The sequence below is a fragment of the Coregonus lavaretus genome (assembly GCF_964263955.1).
Source record: "Coregonus lavaretus genome assembly, chromosome: 5".
Lineage (NCBI taxonomy): Eukaryota > Metazoa > Chordata > Actinopteri > Salmoniformes > Salmonidae > Coregonus > Coregonus lavaretus.
Window position 1 is genome coordinate 38,175,334 of NC_139992.1, and position 24,191 is coordinate 38,199,524.

The 24,191-nt window shown below is 45.7% G+C and overlaps 1 protein-coding gene across 1 annotated transcript in view; it reads right to left on the reverse strand.

Moving 5' to 3' along the window:
- LOC311129175 (cGMP-inhibited 3',5'-cyclic phosphodiesterase 3A-like) overlaps window positions 1-24,191 on the reverse strand; it is a gene marked incomplete at both ends in the record, with an annotated part of 99,980 nt that overhangs the window by 37,424 nt on the left and 38,365 nt on the right. The window contains one exon of the mRNA XM_084161488.1: window positions 19,703-19,753. Coding sequence (XP_084017614.1) covers window positions 19,703-19,753 — 51 coding nt within the window. The remainder of the gene's footprint in view (window positions 1-19,702; window positions 19,754-24,191) is intronic.

Below are 24,191 nucleotides of genomic sequence, written 5' to 3' on the forward strand. Positions count from 1 at the left end.
AGAGTGAGAGAAGGAGGGGGGAGAGATATGAAAGAGAGTAAGGGGAGAAGGGGGGGACATTATATCCTCCTTTAACTAATCTCATCTCTGTAAGAGTGTCAGAGAAAACATAACCACGGAGTAAGGAGGAAGGATGAGTCTGAATCTTAGTGATTCATCCGGCCATTCCTTGGAATCCACATTCATCCCATACACATCCCAGGACAGTGTGTGTGCGTCTGTGTCACTCCAGCTCCCATTGAAAACGGTGTATTGGCAAGGCCATGATAGAATAAACAGACCAGTGGTTGCTGTGGCAACAGACTAGTTTCTGTGGGTCACACACACACACACACACACACACACACACACACACACACACACACACACACACACACACTAAACATGCTGTTTGTGACAGGGGCCTCTATGTTTTGGCAGCCAGATGCATCCACTCTGATATCTGACATTAAAGCAGACAGGAAGCCATGTCAGGGAGACAGTTTCACAGCAGGACACTGCTCTTCAATGGGATGTCTTTGTGTCTGCAACACATGTTATCCAAGAGGTGGGCTCTTGCCAGTATAAAGCTGGAGTTAACAAAGACAGCTATGGCTCAAGACAAAACTAATGCTCAACACACAGAGACACATATAAAGAAAATGCATAAAACGTTCAGACCAAATGCCAAGCTACCACATTACTGCACTAGTAATAATAATATTTAGATACGGTAGATGTTACAGCCTCTTATAAAGATGATGGAAGAGCAGCTGACATTGTTTACTCTCTAAGCATGGAAGCAAGTAATCTTATCCAAAACAACTCCTAAAGCCATACGAATCCACACAGCAATTTTGACAAGTTTGTGGTACATTTTCACAACTCTTAGTACAAAACTCAAAACAGATCATCAAAAAGGCAGTTTTTTCAGAAAGTACAACACACAAAATCACTTTTTCACCAAACTTAGTGTTTCATCTAGAAATACATGTCTCACATTGCAATACATGTTCATACAATGCTCACATTACTTTTGATATGATTCTCTTCTCTTGTTAAAATACATTTTACTATTACTTAAGGGGCCTTCACACCAAATTGGTTTGGTGCGTTTTTTCCGAACTCTGGTGCATTTACCCCCTTAGTTTGGTTTGTTTGGACTGGTGTGAACACTATCAGCACCGTGGTTCGCTCCAAAAGGGTGGTCTCGGTCCAATTCAATTCGTACTGTGGTGCGGTTCGCTGCAGGTGAGAACGCAGTCTGGACCAAACACAGGAAAATAACTGTCAGGTTTTCAGTGTGATGCGGTAGGACGAAGTCAGGCGCAGGACACAGAGCTAATCGAAAACGTACCTTACTCGTAGGTAACGTAAATAACATAACCTCCTCGCAGGGAGGAACAAACCCGCTCACCAGACGACAACCAAACATGAGCAAACATGCACACAACACAGTGGGAGCCAGAGGGTTAAATAGGAAAACAAATCATAGACATAATGGGAACCAGGTGTGTACAATGAAGACAAAACAAGTAGAACACAGAAACATAGATCGGTGGCAGCTAGTACTCCGGTGACGACGAACGCCGAAGCCTGCCCGAGCGAGGAGGAGGAGCAGCCTCGGCTGAATCCGTGACAATAACAAAAATGGCGCATTATTATTATTATTAAAGTGAAAGTAATATGAAGATTGGGACACACAAGTGATGCCTTATGATAATCATGAATTGATTTAACTTGATCATTTTTGTCCTATAAACAAATGACGTGCATGGACATGTGGTTGTTTAGGAACTTCTGTTCGTTTGACATTTGGCATTGTGAAACCAACCGGACCAAATTACAAAAATACAATGTAACAAATACTCAAACTCTGATTAGAACTGTAGCTCAAAACTATGTGTGAAACACCCTTAATCCAACTGCTCTTAATTGACAATTGCTTAAATGTTCGGTAAACCTATAGAATTGTACATGTATACTGGTTTGTCTACTACAGATTTTGAGAACTACATAATGAAAATATATGTAAAGTAGAAACAAGTAATGATGTATACTCGAATGTACTACTATGATGGTGACTATTATGATTTTTACTTTACTAAATCTGATAGACAAGATCAGAGATGTGCTGTATGTAACAAATCAAATCACAGTTTATTGGTCGTGTACACAGATTAGCAGATATTACAACAGGTGCAGCCAAAATGCTTGTGTTTCTAACTCCTACAGGACAGTAATACAAAATCAATACAATACCAATATGCAAATAATCCAGAAAGTCCAAAGCAATATTTTTTTTAATCTCCAATACAATAAACATGTATCCAAAGTATAGTATGCCTGACTAAAATGTAATTGGCCAATACAGTACTGTAATATGCCATTTATGTAGCAGACAGTTTTACCCAAAGTGACAACAGTATGCAACCCCAGTGGGAATTGAACCAACAACTCTGGTGTTGCTAGTGCCATGCTCTTATGAACTGAGCCACGTACAGGACCACTACAATACATTAGTACAATACAGGTGGAAGACTTATGATTGGGAAAGGGGTACCTAGTTAATTGAGCAACTGAATGCACTCAACCAAAATATGTCTTCAGCGTTTAAGCCAACCCCACTGAATCAGAGGTGTGGGGGTGTCTTGATCAACATCTTCAGCGGCCAGGGAGCAGTTGTTGGGGGTTAACTGCCTTGCTCAAGGGCAGATTTTTTCCACCTTGCCGGCTCAGGGTTTCAAACCAGCGACCTTTCGGTTACTGGGTCAATGCTCTTAACCGCTAGGCCACCTGCCATCCCCATGTGTGTACCAACCTCCATCAGGCCATGGATGAGGCATGGAATGATTTCACTCCAGACCCATGTCAGGCTTGGATTTGCCATGCCAAAAGGTTTTTCCCCAGGTGCATGAACAATAAGGATATTTACTGTGATTTCGATGACAACCTATGACCAAATGCTCAAGACGGCTTGATGCAAACTAGTGCTGCTAAACATGAAGTTTCTTTCATTTCTTTCATTTCTTTCATTTGATTACATTGTGAAATATGTCTTTAATGATCACACCTTTGATCACACATGGGATATATATTTTGGAAATGTGATGTTCAGTCCATTTTAATGGGTAGTGCAAGTGTATTGCCTAATGTGGAAACAGTGTAATGTATTTTAATTTACAGTACTGTAACATTCTACATTCACAGGGCAATTTGAAACATGTATCTTATTTTATTTGCTATTGGATTTACTGGTTGTTAAAATAACTCAATTGAGAAGATATCATTATGCTGTGTTTTGGTGATTAAACCAATGTACTCATTATATTTCACAGTAAACTTATATTTTGGATCAATAGTTGTGGGGTGAACGATGTCTACAAACCAAATGAATGCACAATGAAAGGTTTTTAATGTAAGACTGGCTGCGTTACAAGAGTTACCAGTTTGGAGTTTTGTACTAAGAGTTTAGAAAATTCCCCACATATAGTTCCAAAGTGATAAGAAAAACGATTTTTATCACGACATAGCACGTCCTCTCATGCATTTCTACTTCGATAATAAAACAACTGTATTGTTCTTAAGGGGATAATACACTCCGGCCAGCTGGGATCCCAATAAGAGAATGGTGGAGTCACTGGAGACTAGACTAAACCAATCTAACACATCATAATAGTACACTGTTAGAGTACTGATCCATGCTGGCTGGAACATCTCCGGCTTTATGACCATGCCTCTGTTGCTGTGTGTGTGTGTGTGTGTGTGTGTGTGTGTGTGTGTGTGTGTGTGTGTGTGTGTGTGTGTGTGTGTGTGTGTGTGTGTGTGTGTGTGTGTGTGTGTGTGCGAGCGAGTGTGTGTGTGTGTGTGTGCGAGCGAGTGTGTGTGTGTGTGACTGCTTTACTCCTACAGAGGTGATAATTGTATAAATAACCTATGGAGGATGGGAGAGGATGAGAGCAGCCTGGATAGCAGTGACTAACTCAATCACACAGGGACAGTAGAGGGAGTCACCATAACAATAACACAACATGACAACTCCACAGCTACCTGACTATGTCTGGTGAGTGTTGGTGAGACATTCAGTGGAAGAGTGGAAGAGCTGGTGTCTTATGTCGAAACCCCCTGTATCCGTCACGTGCAATCTGAGGGACCACACAGCAACTAGGACCGAGGGTTGTGAAACTCAGTTCTATACATCACATATAAGACAAGAGGGACAAATGGTGTTTTTCCTTGTTTCGGAGATGGAGATGGACCTTATTCCTGAAAGTCCAGACGTTAGACAAAACGTTACAATAAATCCATGTTGCGCTTCCGGACAATAATCAATGGAGCAGAGAGCTGAGACCCACACACCACTGTGTGTGTGTGTGTATGTGCTCCTCTCTGTGCGTGCCTGAGACCACCCAACAGCAGTCGCCAGGGCGGATCAGTGTATTGACCTGTTAACCAATACAGTACATGCTTCATGTCAAAAGGTCATCCATGCCGTGTCAGAGTTTAGCCATAATGGACGCCTGGACGCCAGATGCCTGTCAATGTCAACATGCCGCTCTCGCTGCAACAAGATCTCATAGTTTCCCTTCGAAATGCCACGTATTATGGATTAACTTTTATTTTTGAAGCATTAATTCCGTGTGGTTACAGGGTTAATTCCGCGTGGTTACAGGGTTAAAACAGAAACAACTCAAAGGTTAACAGTTTAGGCCAGGGGTATTCAACTCTTACCATACGAGGTCTAGAGCCTGCTGTTAATTTATAAAAATGTTTACCCCCCAATTTGTAGTTACAGTCTTGTCCCATTACTGCAACTCCTGTACGAACTCAGGAGAGGCGAAGGTCGAGAGCCATGCGTCCTCCGAAACACGACCCTGCCAAGCTGCACTGTTTCTTGACACACTGCTCGCTTAACCCAGAAGTACCAATGTGTTGGAGAAAACACTGTACAACTGGCGACCGAAGTCAGCGTGCATGCGCTCTGCCCGCCACAAGGAGTTGCTAGAGCGCGATAGGACAAGGACATCCCAGCCGGCCAAACCCTCCCCTAACCAATTGTGCGCCGCCTCATGGGTCTCCCAGTCGCAGCTGCCTGCGACACAGCCTGGGATCGAACCCGGGTCTGTAGTGAAGCCTCTAGCACTGCGATGCAGTGCCTTAGACCGCTGCGCCACTCGGGAGGCCAGCCTGTCGGGTTTCTGTTCTACCTGATAATTAATTGCACCCACCTGGGGTCCCAGGTTTAAATCAGTCCATGATTAGAGGGGAACAATGAAAACATTTAATGGAACTGGCTTTGAGGTCTAGAGTTGAGTTTGAGGGGTTTAGGCATTCATTCCGATTGATTAAGGTTAGGGCTATGGTTTGGGGAAGGCTTAAAACAAATTAATTAAAAACAACGCGCTATTAACATCAAGTATTCTCACAGCTTGCTAGAGTATTGTGAACTGCGGTGGTGCACGTTCTAAGCAGCAAGCTCCAGCTCCGAGCGTCATGAGTTTGCGCCCAGCGCTGGGAAATCACTTGTCATCTTTTTTGTGAGCGCGGAGGAAGGCATATATCGACGTTCTCAGGACCTTTTCAAACGTCGGAAATCAAAGTTTATTTCTAGTGATCAGGCTGCTCTCCAAACTGCCTGGCCCCCTACAGCTCCTATCCTTTTACTTCTCTTTCCTTTCCTTTCTGTTCCGTTCTGCTCTACTCTCTGTTTCTGGTCTGTACCCGTTCAGCAGACGTGTTAAGTGTCAAGGGAATAACGTTTTGTTTAGTAAAGGCACATTCACAGCAGTAGGCCTAGCTCTTTACTGTACAGAGCAGAGCTGGAATTACTGCAAGCAACGTCATTAGAATCAGCTCCAAGCACCATGAATCACTCTCCACAGCCCTGGGCACACACACACACACACACACACACAAACACACACACACACACACACTCCCCTAACAGCCTTGGTCAATTACACAGTGCTCAGGGAAAGCGTCACAACAGTCAATCTGGTATTTCCTGCCCTGAATTACTGCAAAAACACAAACTGTAGAGTTTCTTTCTGACCACTGATTCCTATGGAACCATTGCAACTGAGAGGAGAGTTTTTTTTTACCATTCATATTTCATAGTGAAGCCATTTCTGTGAAAGTAGTTAGCCACAATGAACTGTACTTCATAGGGTGAATCTCAATTGTCTAAAGTGGTCTCCTTTCCATATCTACTTTCCTTCCTACAGATGTAGGATCTTCATTTGACCTATATTGTCACAGCAAAATAATCCTGCAGCAACAGGATTTGAACGTTTAGTCCATAATGTTGCTTGATTGGTGGATAGGCTATTAGCTGGCCAAAAGTATGCTACATGAAAAGTGCAATACTGTTAATATAACTGTGTCTTAGTGTGGGTTTTCATTGAATTTATGTAAATCACGAAGCTCGTATAAATTTCCTGCAGGGCAGGAAAATACTCAGCAACAAAAGAGTGATCAATTTAAGATCCTACATCTGTCACGGTTTCGGCCGAGGCTGCCTCTCTTCCTTGTTCGGGCAGGCTTCGGCGTTCGTTGTCTCCGGAATACTAGCTGCCACCGTTGTATGTTTCATGTTCGTTTGCTTTTGTCTGTTTGTTGTGACACCTGTTTCTCGTTTAGCGTAATTAGTGTCCTATACGTTTCTCGTTGTGTTTGTCTAGTGTTGTGTGTTATTGTATTATTTGCTGTCGTTGTGTTGCTTGTTTGTTGCATTCTCGCTCGGTTGAGCTGCACTCCACTACGTTGGAGCATTTTTCGCACATGTTTAGTGCGCCGTTATTTTGTCGCCTTCGTGCGTAATTTCGCCTTCGGGCAAGTGTGTTCATATTTTCCTTGTTGGAAATATTACTAAAGTCTTTTGGACTATACTTCGGTGTCCTGCGCTTGATTCCACCACTACACCCACCTACAGCACGCTTGACAGAATAACACACCTTTTAGCATGGAATCAGCAGGAGCCGCAGCAGCCCAGGCGACGCTGGAGGACAAGGTCCGGAAACAAAGTGACCAGATCCTGCAGATGGGGACCGCACTGCAGGAGGTGATCACCACCATCCGAGGCTGGGGGACGCCTCCACCGCCATCCTCCCTGCCAGCACCATCGGCCAGTCAGCCCATTCCCGCACCGGAACCCCGAGGAGTCCGACTCTCGCTCCCGAGGGCCTACGATGGGACCGCGGCCGGGTGTCAGGGATTCCTTCTCCAGGTGGAGCTGTACCTGGCCACCGTGCACCCGGCGCCCTCGGGACATGAGAGCGTGTCCGCCCTGATCTCCTGCCTTTCCGGGAAGGCGTTGGAATGGGCCAACGCGGAGTGGAGGAGGATCGACGCGGACACCATCACATACGACGAGTTCTCCCGCCGCTTCAGGGCGGTGTTTGACCATCCCCCGGAGGGGAAAGCGGCGGGGGAGCGTCTGGTCTTCCTCCGGCAGGGGAGGAGGAGTGCCCAGGAGTTCGCCCTAGAATTCCGTACTCTAGCGGCAGATGCAGGGTGGAATGAGCGGGCTCTCGTCGATCACTACAGATGTAGTCTACGAGAGGACGTCCGTCGGGAGCTGGCCTGTAGGGACACCAGCCTCTCGTTCGACCAGTTGGTCGACATGTCCATCAGGCTGGATAACCTGCTAGCTACCCGCGGACGTCCTGAGGGGGGTCCGTCCATTTCACCCTCCAGCGCCTCCGAGCCGTGCCCCATGGAGCTCGGGGGCGCTGGCGCTAGAGAGAGGAGGGGTCGGCTTTCTAGGGGGTCTATCTCCTGCACCAACTGTGGTCGGGGAGGACACACCGCGGCTAGGTGCTGGGGATGGCCTCCTAGGGGAGAGGACGACAGGTCCCGCACTGGGGATTCCTTCCAGGTGAGTAGGCGCCCCACTCACCCAGAGCTCTCTGTTGCACATGTCTGTATACCTGTGAGTTTTCCACAGGTAGCACCTCATTCCCAGCATAAGGCGCTGGTAGATTCAGGCGCGGCTGGGAATTTTGTTGATAAGAAGTTTTGTTTAGCGTTAGGGATTCCCCTTCTTCCTGTTGATGTCCCTTTCCCCGTTCATGCCCTAGATAGCCGTCCGTTGGGTGCGGGCTTGATCAGGGAAGTCACTGCGCCACTTAGGATGTGTGCGCAGGGGGGTCATCAGGAGATGATTCAGCTATTTCTGATTGACTCGCCTGCGTATCCGGTGGTGCTGGGCATGCCCTGGTTGAGTACCCATAACCCATTTATTTCGTGGCAGGAGAGGGCTCTGATGGAGTGGTCTGCCCAGTGTGTGGGTCGATGTTTGGGCGTTTCCGTAGGGGCTACCTCGGTGGAGAGTCCAAACCAGGTGCCCGCATTGCACGTTCCCCCTGAGTATGGGGATTTGGCTATTGCGTTTAGTAAGTCGAGGGCGACGCAGTTGCCGCCCCATAGGCAGGGAGATTGTGCGATAGACCTCCAGGCAGGAGCTGCGCTCCCACGGAGCCATGTGTATCCTCTGTCTCAGGAGGAGAAGAAAGCTATGGAGACTTACATAGACAAATCTCTGAGACAAGGATACATACGGCCTTCCACTTCCCCTGCGTCCTCAAGTTTCTTTTTTGTGAAGAAAAAGGATGGTGGTTTACGCCCGTGCATCGATTATCGTGGTCTCAATCAGATCACGGTGAAGTACAGTTATCCACTCCCGCTGATTGCGACCATGACTGAGTCATTGCATGGGGCGCGTTTCTTCACTAAATTAGATCTCAGGAGCGCGTACAACTTGGTGCGCATCAGGGAGGGCGATGAATGGAAGACAGCCTTTAGTACCACCTCGGGCCATTACGAGTATCTTGTCATGCCATACGGGTTGATGAACGCTCCGTCAGTTTTCCAATCATTCGTGGATGAGATCTTCAGGGACATGCAGGGGCAGGGGGTGGTTGTGTACATAGATGACATTCTCGTGTACTCGCCTACCCGTGTCGAGCATGTGGCCCTGGTGCGCAGAGTGTTGCGGAGGCTGGTGGAGCACGACCTGTATGTTAAGGCAGAGAAGTGTCTGTTTTTCCAGGAGTCGGTCTCCTTTTTGGGGTATCAGTTGTCTGCGTCAGGGGTGAAGATGGAGGTAGACCGGGTGTCAGCCGTGCGTAATTGCAAACACCAACCACTGTGAAGGAGGTGCAGCAGTTTTTGGGGTTTGCGAATTACTACCGGAGGTTTATCCGGGGTTTTGGACAGGTGGCAGCTCCCATCACGTCTCTTTTGAAGGGGGGTCCGGTGCGTCTGCAGTGGTCTGCCGAGGCGGACAGGGCGTTTGGGAGGCTGAAGGACCTGTTTACCTCGGCCCTGGTGCTGGCACATCCGGATCCCTCTTTGCCATTTCAGGTAGAGGTGGACGCGTCTGAGGCCGGTATAGGAGCCGTGCTTTCACAACGGTCAGGCGCGCCACCTAAACTCCGCCCCTGTGCTTTTTATTCCAAGAAGCTCAGTCCGGCGGAGCGAAACTATGACGTAGGGGACAGGGAGCTGTTAGCCGTGGTACAGGCCCTAAGGGTGTGGAGGCACTGGCTTGAGGGGGCTCAACACCCTTTCCTCATTTTGACGGACCACCGTAACCTGGAGTACATCCGGGCAGCGAGGAGGCTGAACCCTCGCCAGGCGAGATGGAATATGTTTTTGACCCGGTTTACATTTAAGATCACGTACATCCCTGGGTCACAGAACGGTAAGGCAGATGCACTGTCTCGGCGGTATGACACGGAGGAGAGGTCCGTGGAGCCCACTCCCATACTGCCGGAGTCGTGTCTGGTGGCACCGGTAGTGTGGGAGGTCGATGTTGAGCTCGAGCGGGCGTTACGCACCGACCCTAGTCCACCGCAATGCCCGGAGGGTTGGAAGTACGTTCCGCTCGAGGTTCGGGATCGATTGATCTATTGGGCTCACACGTCACCCTCCTCTGGACACCCTGGTATCGGCCGGACAGTGCACTGTCTTAGTGCCAAGTACTGGTGGCCCACGTTGGCAAGGGATGTGAGGGTTTATGTTTCCTCCTGCTCGGTGTGCGCCCAGTGTAAGGCGCCTAGACATCTGCCTAGGGGTAAGTTACTACCCCTGCCCGTTCCACAACGACCATGGTCTCACCTCTCGGTGGATTTCCTTACTGACCTTCCTCCTTCACAGGGGAATACCACTATACTGGTCGTTGTGGACCGGTTTTCTAAGGCCTGTCGTTTGCTCCCCATGCCGGGCCTTCCTACCGCCCTGCAAACTGCCGAGGCACTATTCACCCATGTGTTCCGGCACTACGGGGTACCCGAGGATATTGTGTCTGATCGAGGTCCCCAATTTACCTCCAGGGTCTGGAGAGCCTTTATGGAGCGGTTGGGGGTCTCGGTGAGTCTCACCTCGGGTTACCACCCGGAGAGTAATGGGCAGGTGGAACGCGTGAACCAGGATGTGGGTAGGTTTCTTAGAACATACTGCCAGGACCGGCCGGAGGAGTGGGCAAGGTACGTTCCCTGGGCCGAGATGGCCCAGAATTCCCTACGCCATTCCTCCACTAACCTAACCCCTTTCCAATGTGTGTTAGGTTACCAGCCGGTTCTGGCACCTTGGCAGCAGAGCCAGATCGAGGCTCCTGCGGTGGATGAGTGGGCACGGCGCTCGGAGGAGACATGGAACGCTGCACACGTCCACCTGCAGCGGGCCCTCCGACGTCATAAGGCGAGCGCCGATCTCCACCGCAGTGAGGGACCGGTGTACGCACCTGGTGATCGAGTCTGGCTCTCTACCAGAAACCTGCCCCTCCGCCTGCCCTGTCGGAAACTGGGTCGGCGGTTTGTAGGGCCATTTAAAGTCCTGAGAAGGTTGAACGAGGTGTGTTACAAATTACAACTACCTGTTGAATATAAAAGTATTAACCCCTCGTTCCATGTGTCTCTTCTCAGGCCGGTGGTAGCTGGCCCACTCCAAGAAAGTGAGATCAGGGAGACTCCTCCGCCCCCATTGGACATCGAGGGGGCACCGGCGTACTCCGTGAAGTCCATCTTGGATTCGAGACGTCGGATGGGGGGTCTCCAATATCTAGTGGAGTGGGAGGGGTACGGTCCGGAGGAGCGGTGCTGGGTGCCGAGGAGAGACATTTTGGACCCGTCTCTCCTGACGGAATTCCATCGTGGGCACCCGACGCACCCTGCTCCGCGTCCTCCTGGTCGTCCCCGAGGCCGGAGTCGGCGCACGTCTGGAGCCGCGCATCAAGGGGGGGGTACTGTCACGGTTTCGGCCGAGGCTGCCTCTCTTCCTTGTTCGGGCAGGCTTCGGCGTTCGTTGTCTCCGGAATACTAGCTGCCACCGTTGTATGTTTCATGTTCGTTTGCTTTTGTCTGTTTGTTGTGACACCTGTTTCTCGTTTAGCGTAATTAGTGTCCTATAAGTTTCTCGTTGTGTTTGTCTAGTGTTGTGTGTTATTGTATTATTTGCTCTCGTTGTGTTGCTTGTTTGTTGCATTCTCGCTCGGTTGAGCTGCACTCCACTACGTTGGAGCATTTTTCGCACATGTTTAGTGCGCCGTTATTTTGTCGCCTTCGTGCGTAATTTCGCCTTCGGGCAAGTGTGTTCATATTTTCCTTGTTGGAAATATTACTAAAGTCTTTTGGACTATACTTCGGTGTCCTGCGCTTGATTCCACCACTACACCCACCTACAGCACGCTTGACAACATCTATATGGACTGATGTGAAAGGACTGGATTTGTGAACCTAGTAGATATCCACCATATCACTCTAGCATGTTAGAATTTCTTTGTCATTAATCTTGTTCTGGAGGTCACTAGCTGGCACAGCCACAAAGTAATAAAATCTGATTTTAAACCTAACCCTAAGCTTAACCTTAACCACACTGCTAACCATAATGCCTAACCCTACCCTTAAATTAAGACCAAAAGCACATTTTTGTTTTCATAAATACTTACAATATAGCCAATTTTGACTTTGCAGCTGGCCTATCTAAGGGGAAATCGCTCAGTTCTGCCTCCAGGACAAGACTCATGATAATAAACGTCAACCTGCATCACTCTAGTCTAACCCATTCTGTGCATTAAGGGCAGAGCAGATGAAGGAGAGGAGATGAGGAGATGAGGAGAGGAAGCCACTTTAGACTATTGAGACACAGCCATAGTTGGTTGTATGACTTTGTCTACGTGTGTCTGTGTGTTTCATCACAAGCTACAGGGTATGATGTGGCCAAACGGAAGAGAGAGCACAGTAACTCTATATTGAGTGATTTATTTAGAGCGTGAGCGAGAGGAGAGAGGGTAAGTGGACGGGAGACCTTGCAACTCCTTTGTGTGAGAGGCTTCCGCTCACTCCATCTCTCTCCCATCTATCCCTTATGTCTCTGTTGGCCTCCAATAATACTCCCTCTCAGTGTTCGGTAAACAGAGCAGCATCATAAACAACCGACCGCAGCAGAGCACAGGACGGACATTTCCCACATTCTCAGGTCAAACTGCTGTGTGATCAGATGAGAGATACCAGATAAACAAATACACAGACACACATGAACATGCATGGAAACAGCCACACGAGTACACACACACACACACACACACACACACACACACACACACACACACACACACACACACACACACACACACACACACACACACACACACACACACACACACAGACTAATTCTCTCTCTCTCTATCTTTAGCAGTGGAGTACACACACACACAGATTCAAAAACAGCACTTTGGAGATGTTCTATAGCAGTTACAGAGAGTTGAAACAGGGATAGACACCAGTGTCCCACTGCTGTACAGAAACTCTTATGTAAACAGTACAAATGATTCATCATGATCATCTTGCTTACTTAAACACCTAGTATTAACTCCTCAAACACACTGTAACCCTGATGACTGACTCACCAAACAGATCTAACAGCAATGCGGAGAGAGCTAATAGATTCCTCAAAGTGGCCTGATGCTCTGATACAGATACATGTGGAACAGCTAGGGTATGCGCCCCAAGTGGCACCCTCTTCCCTAAGTACTGTAGTGCACTGCTTTTGACCAGAGCTCTATGGGCCCTGGTCAAAAGTAGTGCACTATATAGGGAATAGGGTACCATTTGAGACACAGCCTATCTCTATTGCTGTGTGAAATCAGCTCAACCTGAACAAAACCCATTAGAGTTCTCTTCACTCAGGTCTTTACGACATCCTGTGGTTGTGACATTCAACCATTACCTGGCAGTAATGGACTCTGTGTGGCTGGCTAATGTCCCTGGGAGAGAGAAAGGGAGGGATGAAGGGAGGGAGGACGGGTGCGAGGGAGAGCGAGAGAAAGAGAGAGATACTGTAGATAACAAGATAGAGAGAGTGTGTCTGTGTGTATCGTCTTTACGTGAGTATGTATGTATTAAGGCCAATCAAGTGATAGTGCGAACAGTTATAGCGGAGACAGAGGTCAGGGAGTAGAGAAGTATTGATCTTGATGGGTTTAAACACCGATCGCAAACAGACCAAGAACACAGAGAGGAGTCACTGAGTACACACACACACACACAGGAGAGACCCAAGGGAACAGCATGTCAATATCTGTCATTGATTGAACAGCTTTAGGGTTGTACAAGAAGCATGTACTGTAAACCCAGGCCTTTATCTCACAGTAACTACATTATAATGGAGTTTATCTATGTGATCCTGAATACAGGTTTAAAACTGCATATAGAGGAAGAAAGCTATGCAAACTAGAGGAATCCATTTTCCAGTACACTAGAGAGCAGCTTTTGTTCTTGCCATCGAAATGGGACGTGTTCTCTCTCTCTCTCTCTCTCTCTGTCTCTGTCTCTGTCTCTGTCTCTGTCTCTGTCTCTGTCTCTCTCTCTCTCTCTCTCTCTCTCTCTCTCTCTCTCTCTCTCTCTCTCTCTCTCTCTCTCTCTCTTTTTCTTCATCCTTTCTCCTCCTCAGAGACACTGAAAGGCACATGAGACCAGTTCAGGCGTAAGCGCAGCTGTGTGTAATGTGTGAGTGTGTGTGGTTGTACATGCATGTGTGTGTGTGTGTGTGTGTGTGTGTTTGTGTGCATGCGTGCGTGCCTGCATGTGTGTGTGTACAGATGGTGAGCTGGGTCCACAGGCAGAACTGAGTTAGCCAGGTGGAAAGTGAACAGCCCGACAGTTACAGACTGACTGACATCCTCACTGCCTCACTCCACTATTACTACAGTCAACAATCCTCTAATACAGTATTACTACAGTACTCTACACTATTACTACAGTCAACAATACTCTAATACGGTATTACCACAGTACTCTACACTATTACTACAGTCAACAATACTCTAATACAGTATTACTACAATACTCTACACTATTACTACAGTCAACAATACTCTAATACGGTATTACCACATTACTCTACACTATTATTACAGTCAACAATACTCTAATACAGTATTACTACAGTACTCTAGTCTACACTATAACTACAGTAAATATACTATATGACAGTATTACTACAGTACTCTACACTATTACTACAGTCAACAATACTCTAATACAGTATTACTACAGTACTCTACACTATTACTACAGTCAACAATACTCTAATACAGTATTACTATATTACTCTACACTATTACTACAATCAACAATACTCTAATATGGTATTACCACAGTACTCTACACTATTACTACAGTCAACAATACTCTAATATGGTATTACCACAGTACTCTACACTATTACTACAGTCAACAATACTCTAATATGGAATTACCACAGTACTCTAGTCTACACTATAACTACAGTAACTATACTCTATTACAGTATTACTACAGTACTCTACACTATTACTACAGTCAACAATACTCTAATACAGTATTACTACAATACTCTACATTATTACTACAGTCAACAATACTCTAATATACTATTACCACAGTACTCTAGTCTACACTATAACTACAGTAAATATTACTCTAATACAGTATTACTACAGTACTCTACACTATTACTACAGTCAACAATACTCTAATACAGTATTACCACAATACTCTAGTCTACACTATAACTACAGTAAACATTACTCTAATACAGTATTATCACATTACCCTACACCAGGGTTCTCCAACCCTGTTCCTGGAGAGCTACCCTCCTGTAGGTTTCCAATCCAACCCCAGTTGTAACTAACCTGATTCAGCTTTTCAACCAGCTAATTATTAGAATCAGGTGTGCTAGATTAGGGTTGGAGTGAAAACCTACAGGACGGTAGCTCTCCAGGAACAGGGTTGGAGAGCCCTGCTGTACCCTATTACTACAGTCAACAACACTCACTGCTACAGTAATACTACAGTACACAACTCACATATTCCTATAGCTACAGAACAATCAGAAGAAATTGTCAAATAAAAGTGCAATAAAGCTTTGTAGTGAAGTTATCCTCCAACGACGGGTGGTTTAGCCTACTTTCAGAGGGATGCAAAAAAATGGATGTGATAAATGTCCATTGATATCTGCTTTAAAAATGTCTCCATTTATGAACATCCAAACCAATTACATCTCATAGTGAGGTCATTCAATAGACCTAATGTCCTCTGAACAAATAGTTGTTGAATTCTGCCCTGTTGTGGACTTTGGAGTAGCTTCCCCAAACCCTTCCTCACTGTTGCCGGATTAATGTTAGGGAAGGTTAGTGTCAGGCTACCTGTGTTCTACTGACTTCAACAGGTAATGTGAACCAGTGCGCCATCATTCACATTTCAAGGTATAGTTTACCATTAGGCAGGCACAGATCTCTCCAAATCCTCTAGGGGTGGAAGCCCAAACTGACCTGCTTTCCTGCCAGACACACTATCTTGGAAGCAGGTACAGATATGCCACATAACAGATAAGCCACACCCACAATTATTTTACCTTACATATCTGACACACATTGAGTATGTTAATTTACACAGTCATTATTATTAAACGTTTCTACTCCCTTATCTGGTTCACAGCATTCTTATCTTCCTGATACGCCACCATGTCTGTGTCAGTTACTAGTCTCTCATCATTGATTTGATTTACTTATTTTAGGGTTTTCTGTTTTAATGTTAATCCTTAATCACTATGATAAATAAAATAGTTTATTGAGTGTACTTTTAACAGACCTGAAATTCACTTTGAAGTGCAAAGTATAGTGATACAGGTGAAATCAGTCATTGACACAGAAATGGTGGCTTAGCAGGAAGATTGGAATATCGTGAACCAAGAGGTTGTGAGTTCAAATCCCAGGTGAGGACTTGTTGAATAATAATTTTTGTTAAAAGCACTATTTGAATTTGTGGGTGTCCCTGACATACGTTTTCAAGTTGGAGCTAAGTTTGGGTCAACCAAAAACATTTATGTTCAGCTAACACTTAGACCAAACATTTTAGTAAACTATAAAAGGCTGTGGAACAAGTTACTAAATAATAATTAGTTGAATCAACAACAAAAAAATTATTGTACACAGATGAAAACATACATGCTGCCTCACAACATACACAGTGATAAAGACCCCACCTGTTTGGGAGGATGGGTGGTCTCCTGATAGCGTCTCATGGTACCCGATTTGTACCCCTTGTTCATCATAGCCACAATGCACACAACCAGCGACCAATGTCTAACGCCAAACACCTGATGCCCGACTCCTATCTCTTCCTCTCAGCCGCAGTAGCTGTCTTCCTATGGTGTCTGTAAGACCTCACTCCTCTCCTCTTCTCTCTCCCTCTCTTTTCCTTTCTCTCTCACACCCTTCGCTCCTCTGCCCCACTCTACCACATATGCAGTCCGTCCCAACCACCCTCTGGCCCTCGTCTGCTCCTGCTCCTCAGCCAATCCCGTAAGAGAATGCTCCTAGGTGCTCCTCCACTTGTCACTCCGCCGAGGTGGGCAGACAGACAGGAAGCATTTATATAGAAAATAGCCTGTTGCTAGGAGACGCTGGGGCAAAGAGCAAAGTGAGTCCTACAGAATAAAAATAGTTGTTTGGGTTAAATTGGACGCAACAACGTGTAATCCCCTCCTACGCGTTTCCCTTTTATTATTAATAGTGTGAAAAGATGGGAAATAATAGAAGTGGGTTATTTGCGTTAGTACAGTGCTACCCACACATCACGGACGTGTTTCAGTAGTCTAAAGAGGCTTCATCCTCTCCTCGTGTCCTCTCTCTTTCATCTACAGTGACTCTGAAGACACCGCTGAGAGCAATAGGACGAAGCTTTCACCAGGTATTTGCTTTCACTAGTACAACTCTTTCTCATGAGTGAAAAATGAATAAGAAGGAGTGATGAAGGAGAGGATATGAGCAGAGGGGATGAGGAGAGAAAGCCATGTTAGACTGTTGAGAGCATGGCAGTGCATTTATCAATCAAATGTATTTTATAAAGCCCTTTTTAGATCAGCAATTGTCACAAAGTGCTATACAGATAACAAGATCTCACGGTTTGACACGGTTTGACTTCGGTATTCAACGTTTTTCCAGGTTTAGGAATGAATTCCGAATGGTTACGGTAAGGGTTAAGGTTTGGGATCGCGGCTTACACCCATCCTCCCGCCCCACCCACAACACCCTAGCAAGCCGCAAGCCTACTTAATGGTAATAGTGCTTACTGTTGTCCCTAGTGGCCGGTTTTGAAGGCATCTCCCGACGCCCTGGGGATCTGGACGAACGTCGAATATCGCCTTGGATCTCGAGCGACCTGGCTGGACACCCAACCTAAAACACCAAAGAGCAAGCAATGCAGATGTAGAAGCACAGTGGCTAAGAAAAATTCCCTAGAAAGGCAGGCTCCAAGGGGTGGCTAGTCCTCTTCTGGCTGTGCCGGGTGGTGATTATAAGAGGACATGATCATTTAGGCAAGATCGTTGTTTAAGACGTTCAAACGTTCATAGATTATTAGCAGGGTCAACAGTTCAACACCTCAGGAGTAAATGTCAGTTGGCTTTTCATAGCCAAGCATTCATATCTGGGACTGAAGAGACACTGTGGGATGAGTGATAAATCCTCTTCTTCCCCTGAGACCTGCTCTTGCTGAACTAAATCACACACATATACACACTCTCATTCCCAGATGGGACAATCTGGAATAATGTCAATAACAAGACTGGAATAATGTAAATATCCCAATATTTACCTCTTTACACGTTTCCATTGTTAGAGTTTTTTTGGGAAAGTATCCCTATAAAATCAATCAGGGTACAAAACCAAGCTGTTTCATGCACATGTTTATGCACACTCACACACATTGTTCAGCCAGTGCTCGTGTCATTGTTCCTGCTATCAATACCAAGCCTCCAGATTCTACAGGGGCTCAATACATTCTCCTCCTGCCAACCCAATCTCTCACAGACACGACACATTGTGGAAGGTTGTGATTGACTGGTCGATCAGTGTGTGTATGTCTGTCTGTCCGTGTGTGTGTGTGTGTGTGTGTGTGTGTGTGTGTGTGTGTGTGTGTGTGTGTGTGTGTCTGTCTGTCCGTGTGTGTCTGTCCGTGTGTGTGTGTGTGTGTGTGTGTGTGTGTGTGTGTGTGTGTGTGTGTGTGTGTGTGTAAAGGCTTTGCTTCCCCTACAAACTGTAATCAGTCTGAATGTATCATACAGTGCCAGCATGTCTGTACACTGAGCTAAGAGAGACTTTAGAAATGAAAACCTACAGTCCTATCAGGAACCTGTGGCAAATACAGAGCCGCAGTAAAGGGAAAGACATTTTGTGTTTTGTGTGTGTGTGTTTGTGTGTGCACGAAACTGAGTGTGTAAGCCACTGTCATAGAGATCTTTCCAGAAATAAGATACTTGATCTACAGTATCTTACCCACAATTCCTATTTGTCTTTTTCTCAACCTCTGAGCCAATTATCAAAATCACTCTACAATAACCAGTTATTCACCATTTACTGCAGTCTACAGAGATACATAATATCCTACTGTATGCCTATAGCATTACCATCACCTCTAATAACAACTAGGGAAAGGGGATACCTAGTCAGTTGCACAACTGAATGCATTCAACCGAAATGTGTCTTCCGCATTTAACCCAACCCCTCTGACTCAGAGAGGTGCGGGGGTCTGCCTTAATCGACATCATCAGCCCCCGGGGAGCAGTTGTTGTTGGGGGTTAACTGCCTTGCTCAAGGGCAGAACGGCAGATTTTTCCACCTTGCCAGCTCAGAGATTTGAACCAGCGACTTTTCGCATACTGAGGTTGACACAGATCTAGGATTAGTTTACCCTCCCCTAATCCTAACCTTAACCACTATGGGAGAAAACCACAAACTGACCTTAGATCATTGTCTAGGCATGCAATTTTATATAGCTCAGTAACTGCCTGGGTCTTAAAGGAAAACCAGCCACCTAAAGGAAAGTATTTAAGTATTTCCTGACCAGACTGAGACAGCAGAAGCCCCATCTGACCAGGGGAGAGGGGGAGGGAGAGAGGGGAAGAGGGGGAAAGGAGGAGAGGAGGGGATACGCATGTAAGCACTGGTCAGTCAGGTGGAGAAGTGAGAAGTAGCATTATCGATTTCTCGCTCAAACAGAGTTCATTCAATACGGTTAGAGAAAAAGTAGCATCCCCCATCCCCCCCATCCTTTCTCTGGCTCCACCCCATCTCCTCCCCCTCTCCTCCCTCCCCCTCTCTGTACTGACCTGAAGTGTTCATTCAATACAGAGTTAGAAAAGCAGGTTCCCCATTTCTCCCCCCTCCCCCTCTCTGTCCTACCTGGGATCCCCGGGCACCCCTCTTGTGGTCCCATTCAGGCTGTGAGATCATCTGGAGACGAGAGGGAAACACCAGTTTAGAGGACATTCACCATTCTCCTCCATTCACCTCCATTCACCCCCATTCACCTCCATTCTCCTCCATTCACCTCCATTCACCTCCATTCTCCTCCATTCACCTCCATTCTCCTCCATTCACCTCCAGTCTACTACTGCCTACTACTGTTCACTACTGTCTACTACTGTTCACTACTGTCTACTACTGTTCACTACTGTTCACTACTGTCTACTACTGTTCACTACTGTCTACTACTGTTCACTACTGTCTACTACTGTTCACTACTGTCTACTACTGTTCACTACTGTTCACTACTGTCTACTACTGTTCACTACTGTCTACCACTGTTCACTACTGTCTACTACTGTTCACTACTGTTCACTACTGTCTACTACTGTTCACTAATGTCTACTACTGTTCACTACTGTTCACTACTGTCTACTACTGTTCACTACTGTCTACTACTGTTCACTACTGTTCACTACTGTCTACTACTGTTCACCACTGTCTACTACTGTTCACTACAGTTCACTACTGTCTACTACTGTTCACTACTGTTCACTACTGTCTACTACTGTTCACTACTGTCTACTACTGTTCACTACTGTCTACTACTGTTCACTACTGTTCACTACTGTCTACTACTGTTCACTACTGTCTACTACTGTTCACTACTGTCTACTACTGTTCACTACTGTTCACTACTGTCTACTACTGTTCACTACTGTTCACTACTGTCTACTACTGTTCACTACTGTCTACTACTGTTCACTACTGTCTACTACTGTTCACTACTGTCTACTACTGTCTACTACTGTCTACTACTGTTCACTACTGTCTACTACTGTTCACTACTGTCTACTACTGTTCACTACTGTCTACTACTGTTCACTACTGTTCACTACTGTCTACTACTGTTCACTACTGTCTACTACTGTTCACTACTGTCTACTACTGTTCACTACTGTCTACTACTGTTCACTACTGTTCACTACTGTCTACTACTGTTCACTACTGTCTACTACTGTTCACTACTGTCTACTACTGTTCACTACTGTCTACTACTGTTCACCACTGTCTACTACTGTTCACTACTGTCTACTACTGTCTACTACTGTCTACTACTGTTCACTACTGTTCACTACTGTCTACTACTGTTCACTACTGTCTACTACTGTTCACTACTGTCTACTACTGTTCACTACTGTTCACTACTGTCTACTACTGTTCACTACTGTCTACTACTGTTCACTACTGTCTACTACTGTTCACTACTGTCTACTACTGTTCACTACTGTTCACTACTGTCTACTACTGTTCACTACTGTTCACTACTGTCTACTACTGTTCACTACTGTCTACTACTGTTCACTACTGTCTACTACTGTTCACTACTGTCTACTACTGTTCACTACTGTCTACTACTGTTCACTACTGTTCACTACTGTCTACTACTGTTCACTACTGTCTACTACTGTCTACTACTGTATTACAGTTTCTTTGAGCTTTCTTCTCTATCATCCCCTACTATCTCTCTCCTCTCCTCCTCCTCCTCCCCCTCTCCGCCGAGGGCTAAAAATAAATGCGAGGCGGTGCTGATGAAGAAAATAAAAGAGTGCATCACGCTTGCTGGCTTCATCATCCTCCCTCCCTCCATCCCCTCTCCGTCCTCCCTTCTATTCCTCTATCCAACACTTTCTATTTTGTTCAACAAGGCTAGGCTGTAATGTAATTTCACAGTGAGGCTGGGGCGTACTGAACCTTTCAGCACAGCATAATGGCCTCCGCCAGGCTGAAACTTGAATCACTCTAATTAGCAAATATACAACACACAGTACTAATATACACACACATACACACACATACACACTAACCTCCCTCCCAAAGGCACGCCGTGCTAAGTGCAGGCTCGTTTACACTCGCATCGCCAGACAGGAAGCATCGCAGGATCAACATCACTGCATTACAGCATCATTGCCATTTAGGACACACATACAGAGACTAGTTTACCCTGGCATAATGTCCATGGTAAGGCAGGGGCAGGAGAAGAGGGAATCCACAAACTGACTGAAACATACAGTAGCTTGAATATTCTCACAGGTTTGAACCGATGTACAACAAGGTGAGCGAGTCCCCAGTTACATTGTCTCTGATTTGAGTTTCAGCTTGCAGGGAGCAAAAAGAGACAAGGTGTCCTAGTATTATAAGTGTCCAGTCTTTTACAGTCTGATGGGGCAACTTAACTCAGCTGTTGAGAATTTGCTGATTGGCTGACTAGCTGACTAGCTGACTGTCTGTCTGTGGACAGCTGTCTGTATGTTACACACAGTAACATTACATACCACTTCTTATTGGTGGGGTCCTCACTCAGATTCCCATTGAGCCACAAACTCAACCATGATTATTTTAACACTTAACCTTTTCAAAGAGGGAGAGAGAGAGTCAGGGGAAACATTTTTTATCTATATAAGGATCATTCAGTTCCTTATTCTCTCTGTGTTTTTTGGCTCTTCCTCTCTCTCGTCCTCTAGCATAGAGGAGAGGATGGTACTGTAGTCGTCTCCCTCCCTCAATAACAGTGACCCCAATCTGTGTCTTTGTCCTGAGTCCCCTTATCCTAACCCATACTAATGACAACTCAACAACAGTCAAGCCACTTACCACCACTCAACATCCTGGTTAACTAGACAGGTGTTGTGTCTCCTCAATACAGCTGAAAAAAGAATATTCTGCTTCTCTCCCTCTGTTACCACACTTTAGTTAGCTGCGTATGTCGTTACAATATAAATACATAGGTTTTAATACCATGAAACATACAGAGAGACCAATGATCAGAGAGAGAACCACCTGATCTTCTCCATGGTTGGATGGTGAGTCTCAGTCAAGTACCCATTAAGTTAACCAAGTCTACAATGTAGGCTATGGCTGACAGCTTTGAGGTTCTCTCATCTGTCAAAGACTTCTCTCAAACGTCAACATTGTTTATGGCTGTTTTCCTGAGCTTCCAATAAAAACCTGCAGGTCTATATGTTATATTATGGTTTGGCTGGGCTGTTTTGCTAGTAGTGCAGCAGAGCAACTTTAAGTAAAAATAGACGCCCGAGACTGTACCTTTCATTTTATTGAGTTCTCTGGTAAAATCATTAGAGAAGTAGCATTTGAAACGGAGCAGTGTTCCTTTCCATGGTTCAGGATTTTAAACTGTTTCCAGTTTTATCCAGGGACAGCTTTAATGGATCATATAAATAATAGAGTCATTTAGGAGACACTTTTATCCAAAGTGACTTACAGTTGACACATGATACAGTAGCCCACTAAGGAATCAAACCCACTATACTCCAGTGTTACTACAGATGCAGCAGGAAAAGTGTGCGTCACGGTGGGATAGATACTGTGTACTAGTCACTACACTCTAATCAACTGAGCCATCAGAACCATCTAGCTCTAAACAAGTTACCAGTAACAGAGTAACTGGGTCCCATGTGGCTCAGTCTGAGTCCCGTTTTGTTAGAGCATGGTGCTTGCAAAGCCAGGGTTGTGGGTTCAATTCCTACGGGGGACCAGTATGAAAATGTATGCACTGACTACTGTAAGTCGCTCTGGATAAGAGCGTCTGCTAAATGACTAAAATGTAAAAATAAGTCCCTGGGCAGAAGAACAGGATGAATTGGACCACCACTGAACCACAGGGGAGTAAGCGGTGAGTGTACAGCTCATGAAAATCTAATGAGCAAACAGAGAGCCTGATATGTCTTCCTACTAACACTCTCTCTCTAAGTGTTTTGTTAATTTAGACAGAAAGAGACAAATAGAAAATTAAAGAACTCTCAGGGAGGATGACAAAGGATGAAGGGAGCATGACAGAGAAAGAGGAAGGATGAGGAAAGATGACGGAGGATGGGGAGGCAGAGGTGCAAACCTGAACTCTGTTTGTCTGTGTGTTATTAAATGACAGATGAGGCAATCTACCTAATAAGAGGATCATGATGTAGTGTTTAATTTACAATGAATGAAACACCACCACTGGTAATGCCTCTCTCTTCTCTCTCCAGTCTCTCTCTCTCTCTCTCTCTCTCTCTCTCTCTCTCTATAGCCTCGATCTCCATCTCTCTCTTCAGTATCTCTCTCTCTCTTCAGTATCTCTCTCTCTCTCTTCAGTATCTCTCTCTCTCTTCAGTATCTCTCTCTCTCTCTTCAGTATCTCTCTCTCTCTTCAGTATATCTCTCTCTCTCTTCAGTATCTCTCTCTCTCTCTTCAGTATCTCTCTCTCTCTCTTCAGTATCTCTCTCTCTCTTCAGTATCTCTCTCTCTCTCTTCAGTATCTCTCTCTCTCTCTTCAGTATCTCTCTCTCTTCAGTATCTCTCTCTCTCTTCAGTATCTCGCTCTCTCTCTTCAGTATCTCGCCCTCTCTCTCTTCAGTATCTCGCCCT